General features: G+C 42.3%; 2 protein-coding genes across 2 annotated transcripts in view; one reads left to right on the top strand and one right to left on the bottom strand.

Moving 5' to 3' along the window:
* Positions 1–12,741, top strand: part of LOC145436036 (uncharacterized) — a 450,309-nt gene that overhangs the window by 125,524 nt on the left and 312,044 nt on the right. The window lies entirely within an intron of this gene.
* On the bottom strand, positions 7,190–8,118 carry LOC145435402 (uncharacterized). The gene is made up of 3 exons (XM_080312678.1): positions 7,961–8,118; positions 7,693–7,825; positions 7,190–7,606 (listed from the first exon to the last, which is right to left on the bottom strand). Exons 1-3 carry the CDS (start codon positions 8,041–8,043, stop codon positions 7,190–7,192), a joined length of 633 nt encoding a protein of 210 aa, XP_080168804.1. The 5' UTR covers positions 8,044–8,118.

Below are 12,741 nucleotides of genomic sequence, written 5' to 3'. Positions count from 1 at the left end.
AGGCCCGACAGGGAATATATTGACCATTCAATGCCAACATGCATAATGCGGTTATACGCCACCACGTCGCTGAAGAATCAAGTCAAGTGACGATTTTCTTTCAAACTATATTCTTGAAATATTTTGAAAGGATGAAATATGTGCACTTATCAGCACAGGAACTTGAGATGTTGGCTTTTTAGCTGAAACAACGTGTAAATATCCGCACACTGTCAGAATGTAATATCCATCGGACATTCGACTTGGAATTTCAGTGGACTCTCCTAAATGTTGGTTCGGAGGTATGTTCTTGGATATCCGAGAAGGACAGTTCCAAATCTGGATAGCCTAGTATATGCCCCCGCATGTCCAAGCGGACACTCAGACACTCGGACACTTCTCGGACCCAACTCGGATAGCGCACGACAATTGGGTGTTTGCTGGGTTATCTCGGAGTCTGGGATTGAGATCCCCGGAGTCGGAGGGACTTTGCCTCCTAGACCAAAGTTGTCGGAGGGATTCGGAGTCTCGAAAAGCAGACTCCGCTCATCACTGATTCAAACAAGACATTACTGAGCTTGAAATCTTTACGCAGTTGAGCGCACCGCGACTGGGAAGTTTTCGTTATAAGCGTTACTCACGGCCGCCGCTGATTACGTCATCGCGATAGAGGCAACGCGCGTTGTAATTAGTGTTTATTTGGCTTTGCCTGGTCCAGTTATGTAAGTTCAAATCCATGTTACTGATCTTATAGATACTATTGATCGTACATAACTAACAAAATGTTCAATTTGCAACTGCACAAGGCCATCGTAAGTAAATATATTAGCCTTGTTTGACACTTCTCATAGGCGCGCGATTTCTCTTGTTGCTTCATTTCATATCAATTTGAAACGTGTTCTACACATCGAATGGCCGATACAGGTTCGTCAGTATATGGACATATGATCAACATCTATTCATTGAAGTCTACAGCAACTTCGTATAACATATAAAACGGATGATTCAACTGTCTGTATGATGTTGTTATTACAGGCGCGAGTACCGTACACTCGCGCCAACTTACACACCCATGTCTGCAGTGTTTAGCACTGGCGTCGTGTAACTTATATAAGACCAACCTTCGTGATACTGATCTTATTGAAGTCTTATGGACTGCATCTAACTATGTGTGTGACATTCAACTGTGTAAGACAATCGTAAGTGAATGTATATGGCCTTATGCGGCAATGCTCATACGTGCGCGGCATTTTTCACGTAACAGAATATTGCTTTATTTCACACCAATTTGAAGCGTGTTCTATCCAACTAATTCCCGACATTATGGTTGCAATGAACTATTGCGATCAACAACTACTCTAAAACGACAACTGTGTCTGCTTACGACGTGTAGAACGGAAGATATAAGGAATTATAAGATTAGCGTTCATTCAGGCGAACTGAGCTACACATTGTATTTTGCGGGAAACGTTTTTCTGTATTCAATCTGTATTTTGAACAGGTTATGCCATAAGGCAATGGGTTATTGGGCTCGAAAGTCACGTGACTTGTGGTTCGCTGGGGCCAAACCACTATCTTAGATAGGCGCTGCCCGTGTTAATGTCCGATATTGGTCTGTTTTCAATTCGTATTTTCTGTCTTAGTGAGATTGTTTGTAGTACAGTTGGAGGTTTTATGGTATCATTGTAGTATAATTAGCGAGTTTCAGGGTTTTTAGATGGTTACTAGAATGGTTTATGTTGTTTTACTAGTCGCTCAAAATGCCACAGTGTTGCGTGCCACAATGTCGTAATAGAAGAGAAACAAATCCAGATTTGTCTTTCTATCGACTTCCGAAATGCAAGAAAGCCATGGGAAAGTGGCTGAAATCAATAAGGCAAGGGGTGGATGATAAATTGCATTTAAATTAAAGGCTCTGCTTTTTGTATGCCAAGACCGTGTAATCAATGGCAATAATTTTTGAAAGGAACCACTTGAATTACATTTTTGTAATGTATTTTAGGAGAGAGAAAGGGTTTACGCCGCAACGACAAATACAAGAATATGCAGCTGGCATTTTCCAATGGGCAAGGTGGCAGGAGTGCAGGACTTACTAGATTTGAATGGAACGAAGGCAAGAGAATAGACTGCAGTAGCCCTGAGAAAAGAATGAGGATATCCACTCCCCCAAAAAAACATTCAGATTTGTTGACCACAAATAGTGAATGTGCTACACCTGCAAGGATACATGCAGAAAATGATGATGTGGAAGAAATGAAAAAAACAAATAGCTATTTTCAGGAAACGTGTGTTAGCTCTTGAGAAAGAGACAGAAGAATTACGTTCAGACAATATAAAGTTGAAACAGGCCAATCACAAGCAATTCATCGACAGTTTTAAAGATAGGGCAGAGAAGATAGCTATGTTCAGACATGGGGTGATTACTTCATGAATGTAATCGATTGCGATTACGATTACTTCGGAATCACGCGATTACGATTACGATTACAGCAAAATCAGGAAGTAGTCGATTACGATTACGATTATATTGGAAAAGCAATCACGATTACTCACGATTACATTTGTTTTGCTTCTTAGGACTATAATCTTGAATGATATATTGTGTGGAAACCCGAGGTTTCCAGAATGTTCTATAATTGCCGCTTAGAATATTGTTGCGGGTGGTATGGCTGGAGACCACGTGTTGGGTGAGTTGAGTGGGAGAGTTGGCTGAGAGCGTGGCTGAAGATGGATGCGAGTGCGTATGTCTCTGTGTTTGGTAGCGTGAAGTATTAGTAGTTTGGGGCAGCAGCATGAAGTAGTGGTAGGACTAGGCAGTTAGGGCATGAAGTAGTTGGTAGTTGGTCTTGTATTTGCGGGCTTGAGTTGGATGTACCGGTCGAATCTCTGCGCGGATGGTTGGCTGGGGCACGGCCTAGTCACTGACGGTGCTGCGCGAGCACCTAGGGAGTGATGTTGCCCAGTTGGTAGTTCGTACTCGCTTGTATATGTCAAGGCTGCTGCTTGGCTAGGTTTAGGCTGATGGGTAGGCTATGTGTGCGTGAGGCTTGTGTGGAGTTTTGTTATAGTTTCCTGTGCCGTGTGTATCGTATAGGAGTTGGCCTATAGATCGACTTGGTTGCGTTATATGTGTCCGTGAGTATCGTTTATTATGAGTTTCGTGTGTCGTATTAATATAATGTTATATCCGCATAGACTTGTGGTGTTGTCGGTTGTGCCGTGATACTAAGTGTCATTTGAGCAGGCGGCAGTCGCAAAGAGACGAGGTCCCGAGCCCAGTAACACACCCGCGATCCCGTTATTGCTACCGGTATACGCCGTAACGGGGTCGCTACAATTGGAAGACAATACAAGGATTGCGATGAAAGGGCTTAATGAGATATCAACTCATACATCATGTGTCATTTGCTTATTACGTCATAATATACCAATTGCCCAACTTTAGAGTGGATGATTTATTGCACCCAGCGATTTGCATTATTACCAGGTCTTTACCTGCCGCACCCCAAATTCCGCAATAGGGTGGGAAGCGTGCTCGAAGGGAACTCAAAAGTAATTTGTAAACCAACATAAATTATAGAGTATTTTCGAGAATTTAATTAATTCTTGAGAATGTTCTTCGATCTTTGCGATTCAAATGTCTCTAGTACAGAGGTCACCAACGCGGACCAAATGAGTCGCCCGCGGTCGCTGTAGAAAATATCCAAATGAGAGATTTGAAAGTTGAAGCTGGTTTCATATGAGCAGCAGTTGAACATGGGTCGGCCGACCCCAAGGAACATACGAACGCAGTCGCTCGGGACATTGCTTGTCTTCGCCCACGCGGCGGCTCATCGGGAATCTATAGTTAATAGTCCCGAGTCTCAACGCAGAGATTGGAGCTTCGGCGTGCACTGCAGCTACGCAACTGAGCCCGGAGGAGCTGGTGTGAGTCCCGGCGAGTGAGCGTTTTTTTGTTCTTGGTAAGGGGCGGAAACCCGGCCCAGTGCTCTGATTGTCTTATACTCTAAGTGAAGAAATCCAACTGAACACGGATAAACGGTGGGAGTGAGTGGTAACCCGTCGGTCGCCGCAATAATCAGTACGCACTACACAAGAAGTAGCTTTTTGATTCAAAACGGTTGGTGACCCCTGCTCCAGTAGATAGCTGGGTTTGAAATGCATACCTCTTTCCCTCAAGAAAAAACATGCATAGGTTATTATATGGGAACAGGCATTTCGGAGCCGGTCATTACCGCGCCACGATCCCACAACACACCATAAAACATATGCAGTTCCACACGCAACTCCACGGAATGTGATACCAAAGAAATACCTTGGCCGTAACTTAGGGTATTCGTCCATTGTCAATAGCCGCGCTGGTTGGGCGTGACTAATAACTCCTGTCCTTCCAATCTGAGCCCACAATGCAAATGCAACCCGGCGCATCCACAAAGGAATAAAGCCATGGCAATTTGTGTGTGCGTCTCACGAAAGATATTATTTTAGTCTGCTACGTTTGGGCGAGTACAATATCTTTTGATTATACAACGGACTTGAGGTCGCGAGTTAACAACATACAATAAAGTAAATATAACAACATACCAAATGCTATTATTATGAATTACGTGCCCCAGCTCTACAGGTAAATCTGACACTCGGGGCTGAGAGAGAGGTTATAAATGAATCGTAATATAATGCAATTACCAATATTATTAACGAAATTCCGTTTTGAAAATTGACCAACGGTTGGACAGGGGTACGAATTGCTGTTTTGGCTGAATTGTTGATTCTAGCTATAACTCACGCTAACATGTCAGGCCATATAAGCGGATGGTTACGGCGGCAGGTCCAAATGTTGAGTAACGAACTGTGAAATAACGATTGACGCCCGTTTCAAGCACGGCTCGATTATGATATATATCAGCAGCTGTTTATTTGTAATGCTTCGTTGTGGAAACTGCAATGTTTTATTCGACGAGTACAAAATTCCGAATCTTCGTCAGGTGCTAGTGCGTACGTAGGCCTCCTGCTCGCCAAGCAGCAACGGTAAACTGCGTTTAAGTAACCACAACCAAACATCAATACATAAGTTACTATTTGAAACTATAGGCAGAGTGGTGACCAATATCCTGCTGCGAGGTAGGGGCTTCTGTAGTGTATTGATAACCTGATATACACCACGGGGGGTGTTCTTACAATCTACACTACAAGTCTACAATGTCCATCGCATGTCTGTTTACTGTGTGTGGATACTTCTTACGCAATGACGAGCGGAGCTAATTTTTTTGACGTAACATTGAGTCAGTGGCGGTTGAAAACAGACGTTTGTGCTATCGCTAACGTGGTATATTATCTCATTCTTGTTCACGAATATTCAGTTTATGTCATAGTCCTTGTACAAACAAAAAGTAATCGTTCTTCCACAAAAAAATCGATTAGATATGGGAAGTAGTCGATTACGATTACGATTACTTCGGATTTTTTTCGAATGTAATCGATTGCGATTACGATTACTTCAAAATGCTGTAATCGTCGTAATCGATTACGATTACTAATCGCGATTACCCCATGTCTGGCTATGTATACTTCATTACCGGACAAAAAAACTTTCGACATAGTTGTTGCAATGATACAGCGGTTTACGGTTAAGTATCATTCCAACTGGAATGTTATAATCCTCTCAATCGAAGACCAAGTGTTGCTAACTCTGATGAAACTAAAGACTCAACTTGCCAAATCTAGATTTGGCTGTTCGCTTCAATGTTAGTACAGGCACTGTTACCAATGTTTTTCTAAGTTTGATTGAGGTCATTCATGCCATTTTCCACACAGGTATGATGGTCAAAAAGTTTCCGTCATTACTCAAATGCCAGATGAGTGCTCCAGAGTGTTTCCGTAGTTTTCCTAACTGCAGAGTAATTTTAGATTGTATTGAAGTACGAACAGCCAAACCCGATGACCTTGGCAAAAATTGTCAAACGTTTAGCCACTACAAAAAAGGTAACACACTGAAAGCATTATAGTTGGAGTCGCACCTAATTGAACGATAACGTTTGTGTCAGAACTTTATGCAGGCTCCACGTCAGATAAGGCCATTACAAAAGATTGTGGAATCCTTGACTTATTGGAACCTGGGGACTTGATTTTAGCTGACAAGGGGTTTGCAATTCACAGCATACTTCCTCCAGGAGTTACTGTAAACCATCCATCATTTTTAAGCAATCCTCAATTCACTCCTCAGGAAGTATCAGCCAACAAAGAGTTATCGCGAGCCCGTATTCATGTTGAAAGGGCGATACAGCGAATTAAAGTTTTTCGTTCCACACCATTATCGACACCTATCCAGCAAGATCTTTCAGTGTGCTTCATGCTTGGCAAATCTGCAGACCCCAATCACCCAAAATGCTTATTAATGGTTATTTTATTCATAGTATGTACCTATTGTTTTTAGGCAAAATTCTTTGTTTAGTTGATAACAATCCTACTCTTTCTTTAGATACTTATGCTTTTGAGTATATAATGAATCAAGGCACGATGGATGCAAGACTGCGGTGTCAAACTGTCCTGTATAGAATACTTCAACTTGGCAAAAGGTTGGCTGCAATATAGCCTGGATAACACAGAAATCATAAAAGATAACTTATCTGGATCATCGCGACATATTGCATGATTTGCTTGGCGATTCTGTCAAGAACTGCACTCTGGAAGACATTTTCTTTATTGCCATAAAAACACACTCGGCTGCTTTGCACCCCATTGGGAACTTGCTATGGCGTGGGATTATTGTATGGAAGTGGTGGAACAATTCAAGCCCCTGCAACTTTTGAAGTCGTCCCCATGTGCAGTTGCAGAACTTGATAGGCAGACCGCCGTGATGTCAATAAGAAGCAACACCACGGCTTCTGATGTCAGGACTCAGTGACAGCCACATTGCTCGGAACTATGCTCGCTTTTACAAACTTGCACTGTAAAAACAGTCCCCTTCGTTTTATTGCTTGGCCAATTCCATGCCAACTCTACCCTAGTAGTCCACCTTTTCCATTCCCTAATTCATCAAGCAGACCTAATCTGTGACCAATACTTTTTTCATTCTTGGCATGAAGCAAATGCATTTTCAAGTTCTGAATTTGTTGTCAAATTTATTACGCAACATTTTTCCAGCACTCTCATAGTTCAAGCGATACCAGGAGAGGTAAAAGGGTATTCCTATAAAAGTCTCTCAAGAGAATTAAGTTGTTCTCCCAGTCACTATCCTTAGGTTTTCTCTGGACCAACAGTTCATTCTCTGGACCAACAGTTCTGTTGGTGTCCAAACCACAAAATGGGATAACTCCGCGTTTGTCAAGTGTAAGCCGCCCTGCACCTGGTCGTAATACTCGTGATTTTTATCGAGTACCAAATTATCCCCAGCTATTTTCAAAAAGAAGTCCTTTTTCGTCATGGCCAAATCCATCAAGGAGGTTGATTTCGCGGAATAGGGACACTTCACCTCTATCAATTCATTTTCATTAATGATCCCGTCGGGTGATGCTCCAAGCATGCCAGCGGGATCGATAAATAGCCCACATTGTGATATTTCACAATTTACTTGGTGGGCATATTGATGCAGGGCGTCGGATTCGTGCACGACTCCCCACTTTATAGCCTGTAATGATATTGTCGAAGGTTTACAGCCTGCAACTAACCTACATTATCCTAATTTATGTTTAAACTAAGTGTCATAATACTTACTGGAGCGATGGCTGCAGACGAATATTGACCAAGTAGAGTCTTCATCAATGAGTCGGAGTAACGACCTCTTTTAATGGACCGAAGTACCTTTCCAAAGTTGCTTGATGTAACTCTACCTTGTCTCATTTGGTGCCTGCAAATTTGTTGAGAAATACTGAGTGTTAACTCTCACAATGAAATGGTGTGTGCTATGTGAAACAGCTTAGCAATACAGCTCAATGACCCTCAATTACAATTGGGTGAATAGACCAAAAAATTATTCATTTACCAGATCTGGTTGTTGCGTTGGCCTTTCGTCAAAGTTAACACGGAAGTTTGCTCATTACCGTCCAAACGGAGAAGTGACAACATTAAGCCTATTCGCTCCTTCTCATTGTCGACACTGTAAGTTTCTTGCAGAAAATGTGCAACTGTTTTGTCATTCAATGTCTGTAAGAGGTGAGAAATTAGCATAAAAACTGCAACATAAAACATAGTACTTACAGCAAGGTTCTTCGGATAAGAGCCAACCAAATCCTGTAGGTCTATTCAAATTTGCTAATCCCTCTTTGAAAAATAGGATGTCATCGTCGTTGACGTCACGATCAGTAGTAGCTGAAATATATTGTTCACGTCGAAATACAATGCTGTATGTCATTAAAAAAACACCTTTACCTTGTCCTTGATTTGGCCCGATTTGAGAAATTCTTTTACCAGCGCTTTCAATTTGCTTTCTCGGCTTTATCCACTGGCATTCAACATCGGTGCGTGTTATATATTTTTGCATAGCCAAAGAAGAACCGCAGCCATATGGTGGCACTGGAATTGGCTATTTGGAAAGCCGCAATGTGCGCGACAAATCTTCTGATCAGTAATATGGATCTGAGACAAAACCATGTCATATGAGAGAGAGAGAGAGAGAGAGAGAGAGATATGGTATTATTTTTCGCCTGCACCATCGAGATGCGATACGGCCTTTATAGTTAGGTCATCTAGTCTGCACCCCCGGTTTTTTCTCCTACATGCTATCCGTGATTGCCGAGCGCCTAGCAGGATAGCCGGGGGTACCAGTTTTCGAGTCTTTGGTCTGAACCACGACCAACCGATCGAGAAGCCGGACGCACAACCATTACACTATTTCGCTCGGTATGAGTCAATAGATGCCAGAGGTTGTTACTCAAGTACAAGAAATGCTGTAAATTTCCACTGAATTTCAAGTAGAGGTAATCTTTCACAAAGCTTTCTGGTAATTTAGCTGTTACCAACCTCAATTTCGCAAACTTTCTGCTCGTAGCTGGACTGAATACGGCCCACCGCTCTACCGTCACCACCATACTTCGCTGATACTAAATGATCGCTGTCTAAAGCATTTTGACCTCTTCTAACCAGATTCGGGTCAGTTTTAAAGAAATCACATATTGTAAAAGTCGTAACCAAATCCATCTGAAAGGAAATACATTGTATCACTTATACTGATATACTATACGGTAATGTCAGTGTTACTGTTGCTAAATGTCTAATCCTATAATGAACTACCGTCTGTCTATACCAGTGGTTCCCAACGTGGGCGATATCGCTCCCCAGGGAGCGATTTGTCGGCCCAGGGGGGCGAAAATGGCCAAGGGGGCGATAGGGGGGCAAAAATGGACGAAGGGGCGATAGGGGGGCGATGTCGCGTTGACATGGCTATATTGGCGTCCATGACCGTAGGTGCCACACCCAAGCCCCCAATTGAGATGGGGGGCCCGAGCTTGAAGGGGGCCCACAATCTTTTCGTGAATTAACAATAATTATAGAGTATTATTTTGGAAATTTAGGCAAATTTTTCAAAAAAATTTCGCGCTGCGCGCCATTTCGTGGTCACATATTTCTTGCTTATTGGATACCCTTCCTCCGGAAAATAATACGCATGAGGTACAGAAATGGGCATCTCAGCCATTATCACACCATGACGCACCAAGAAATATGAAGTTTCAGGCCATGTAACATGCGACTCCGAGAACTGTGCCAAAACGAGAAAACCTTGGCGGAACAGGACTGCCTTTATGCTGACCGACTTCGATATATATACGATATACATATATGTTTAATTTTCCATAGGCGCCTAAATGACTGGGGCCAAATGTTCCTGTTCTGTCCAATCAGAACCCCACAAATAAATGCCATCTCGCAGAGAAAAATTAGTTGCCAGTGCAGAAATACCAATTTGAAATCGTGTGCGTCTTTTAGTTTAGTACGTATGGGCGATTCGAATATCTTTTGATATAGCAGACAGGCCACGAAATGTTATTACGTAACGAAGTCATTATACCCACGGGTCCACCCGAATATGTTCAATTATTATTTACGGGCCCTACATTTTCCAAGACACCTCACTCAGCTTTACCGGTAAATCTGAATACATGAGCAGAGAGAGGATAAAAATATGACAGCAATATTTATGCAATTCCCGATCATATTGACCGATTCAATGATGAATAATAGAAATTTTTCGCGCTTCGCGCGAATTAAGCCGACTACCTAAAGAGTCCAACAATTTGTGCTGGGAAGTAGCGGTAAGGAGGTATCGGGGCAGTTGGGTCTGGGGGTGCAGAAGTTTGCTTTATCGCCCTAGGAGGGGGTCAAGACCAACATTTAGGGGGGGGGGCTGACGAAGTGCTGTTATGGTCCTTTGGGAATCAAGTCGGAGAAATCACCATTTTTGTTAGACAACTCACCAAAATTTAGCTGGAAAAGTGTAATTTCGAGGTCGAGCCGAAAAGTTGACCTTTTTTTCTTGTTCAACTCGCCGGTGATTTCAGTCTGTATGCCCATTTTTGTGTTCCCAATATTTGGGGGGCGATGATCGGTGTGGAGTTTGAAAAGGGGGCGATGAGTCGAAAAAGGTTGGGAACCACTGGTCTATACGTTACCCTCCATTTGTAAGTGAATAAATTCTTCTTGCAGCTAGCACTTTCGTTACACAAACACCAGAATTGATGAGAAACTCCGAACAGTGGCACAAACTGCGAATTGCAAATACGTTCACAGAATACCAAAACAAGCGCTTGGCCCCAAACGGCGGTTGTTATGAAAAAAAGTCACGTGACTTTCGAGCCCAATATATAGCTGGTCGTATGCGTATCGACAATCGCTATTTATAGACGATCATTGTAACCGTTTATGACCCCTACAACGCAAGATGTCGTTAATAGGGCTGGGCATACTGATTCGAGTACTCGAATCTGAATCGAGTATTAATTGTGATGATTCGAGTCGAGTAGTAAAATACGATTTTTTCGAGTACTGGAATTATACACTCCTCGCCACTGGAAGTTAATTTATAAACGAGAATTATAGTTTCGACAATAGTTTTCACTGTTGAAGCCTTGAAACCTTGATTGACCGTAGCGTAGCATACGAAACATGTAGTACAAAGCTACGTAGTTGCTGGAACTAGTAGATTTCCGAAGTCACGATCGTCCCGCAACATTGTCACCAAGTGCAATAAAATCGGCATGGTCGAAAAAATGCCAAAGTACCATTATTGTGATGGATAACAAGCATTATATTCTTTGTGGTGGCATAAAAGGTACACATTTAAACTTTCACAAATTATGTTCTGTAATGACGTCATAATGAGGGATACTCGATTACTCGACTCGACTCGAAGCATATTACGTGATTCAGAATCGAATCACTCAGGTACTCGATTTTGCCCAGCCCTAGCTCGTTAATTGATTGAAGCGTGTTTGTGAAAAACTGTGCATGGATCCTCTAGGATCCACCCGCGGCGAAAGAGTTAACGGAATTTTCGCAAAATCTGATAGTGGTACAGGTGAGCTTTGAAAGTGCTCCATACCGAGATGGTTGACGAAATTTGGCATGGTATATCTTGGTTATGTTATGCAGCTTCGCAGTAAGTTTCAGTATCGTAAGTCGACAATATATCGGTGCGCGCTGATTTACTAGATACTCGACTTCGACAGCGAAATTACTACGCTAGTCATAAAGCCATAGTCTTGAAATTTGGTACAGCGCAAGATGACAGCATCAAAATATACCATACGAAATTCTGTCACCCAACTCGATATGGAACATAGTTAAAATCAACGAAGAGCAATAGAGACTTTGCCTTTAATTACTGTTGTAGACGGATCGACAATAACAAAGTCGTCAAAGGTATCTGGGCGTGACAGTCACGTGATTTTTCGAGTGTCCACACCACCTTTGAGTACACGCTGGTGAAATTATGACCTCGGTTTTTAGAATTTCGGTAGGCCTGATATCTCGATGCGATGCCGAGTAATTACGGCTGAGTGAATACTTCTTGAAATAGTGATTACGCGATGCCTACGCAATGTCGACGGCTGGTAGCTAGCTTGCCTGCAACCAATACAGTCATTGGACACAAATCATAAAACAGATATGAACAAACTTTGAATGAATTGTCAAAAAACTATGTACATACATGATGCTCACAAAATGAAATGTTCATAACATAACAGGATTCGTCAAGTCAAGAATCAAATTAGACTTTTTGGTGATAGAACAGAAAGCATTGACGTTCCCTATTCAAGCAAAGATGAACCCCACAAATTATACACATGACGTTAGATCGGTAGTTGCCGAATGTCTTAGTGTCCTGTTTTGCCAAGGCTTTCTGCTCCACGCAATAAACGCAGCATTTGCGCGATTCTTCGAAGGAAGGTAGATGTGATAACGAAGTGTCGAATCGTAGCTCTTCATCCGGCCGCATACGAACTGTCATACTATTTACCATGGTGAAATTTTGAGACGAAACAACATCCACCCTAATGGCACTCTCTATCTATAAGCTTCTTGCGGCCATTGTTCATACTGAAAACAACATAAATTGGCCGGCCTCTACGCATTGCTTCCTTGATCGCGTGTCGTAAAATCTTTAGTATTCGTGAAGAGCGTGGCGTGTGCATATGATTTGGGTTTCAAATAAATCAGGGGATCACAGTCTTTTCAAATAATACCAGGGAACATGTGTTACACCTACACAAACTGTGATATAGCGAGATCAGTCGGCATATCTATTCAGACAATCTGCCGAAATATACT

The sequence above is a fragment of the Botryllus schlosseri genome, chromosome 3, assembly GCF_051294905.1.
Source record: "Botryllus schlosseri isolate E-star chromosome 3, Bs_hap1, whole genome shotgun sequence".
NCBI classification, from domain to species: domain Eukaryota; kingdom Metazoa; phylum Chordata; class Ascidiacea; order Stolidobranchia; family Styelidae; genus Botryllus; species Botryllus schlosseri.
Note: the sequence above shows the minus strand (reverse complement) of the source record. Positions and strands in the feature narration are given on the sequence as shown.

Coding starts and splice junctions, on each gene's coding strand:
- LOC145435402 (XM_080312678.1), bottom strand. CDS start 8,043: ATGTTGTCACTTCTCCGTTTGGACGGTAATGAGCAAACTTCCGTGTTA. Junction 7,826..7,960: donor CAACGCAACAACCAGATCTG/GTAAATGAATAA, acceptor ACAAATTTGCAG/GCACCAAATGAGACAAGGTA. Junction 7,607..7,692: donor CGTCTGCAGCCATCGCTCCA/GTAAGTATTATG, acceptor ATATCATTACAG/GCTATAAAGTGGGGAGTCGT.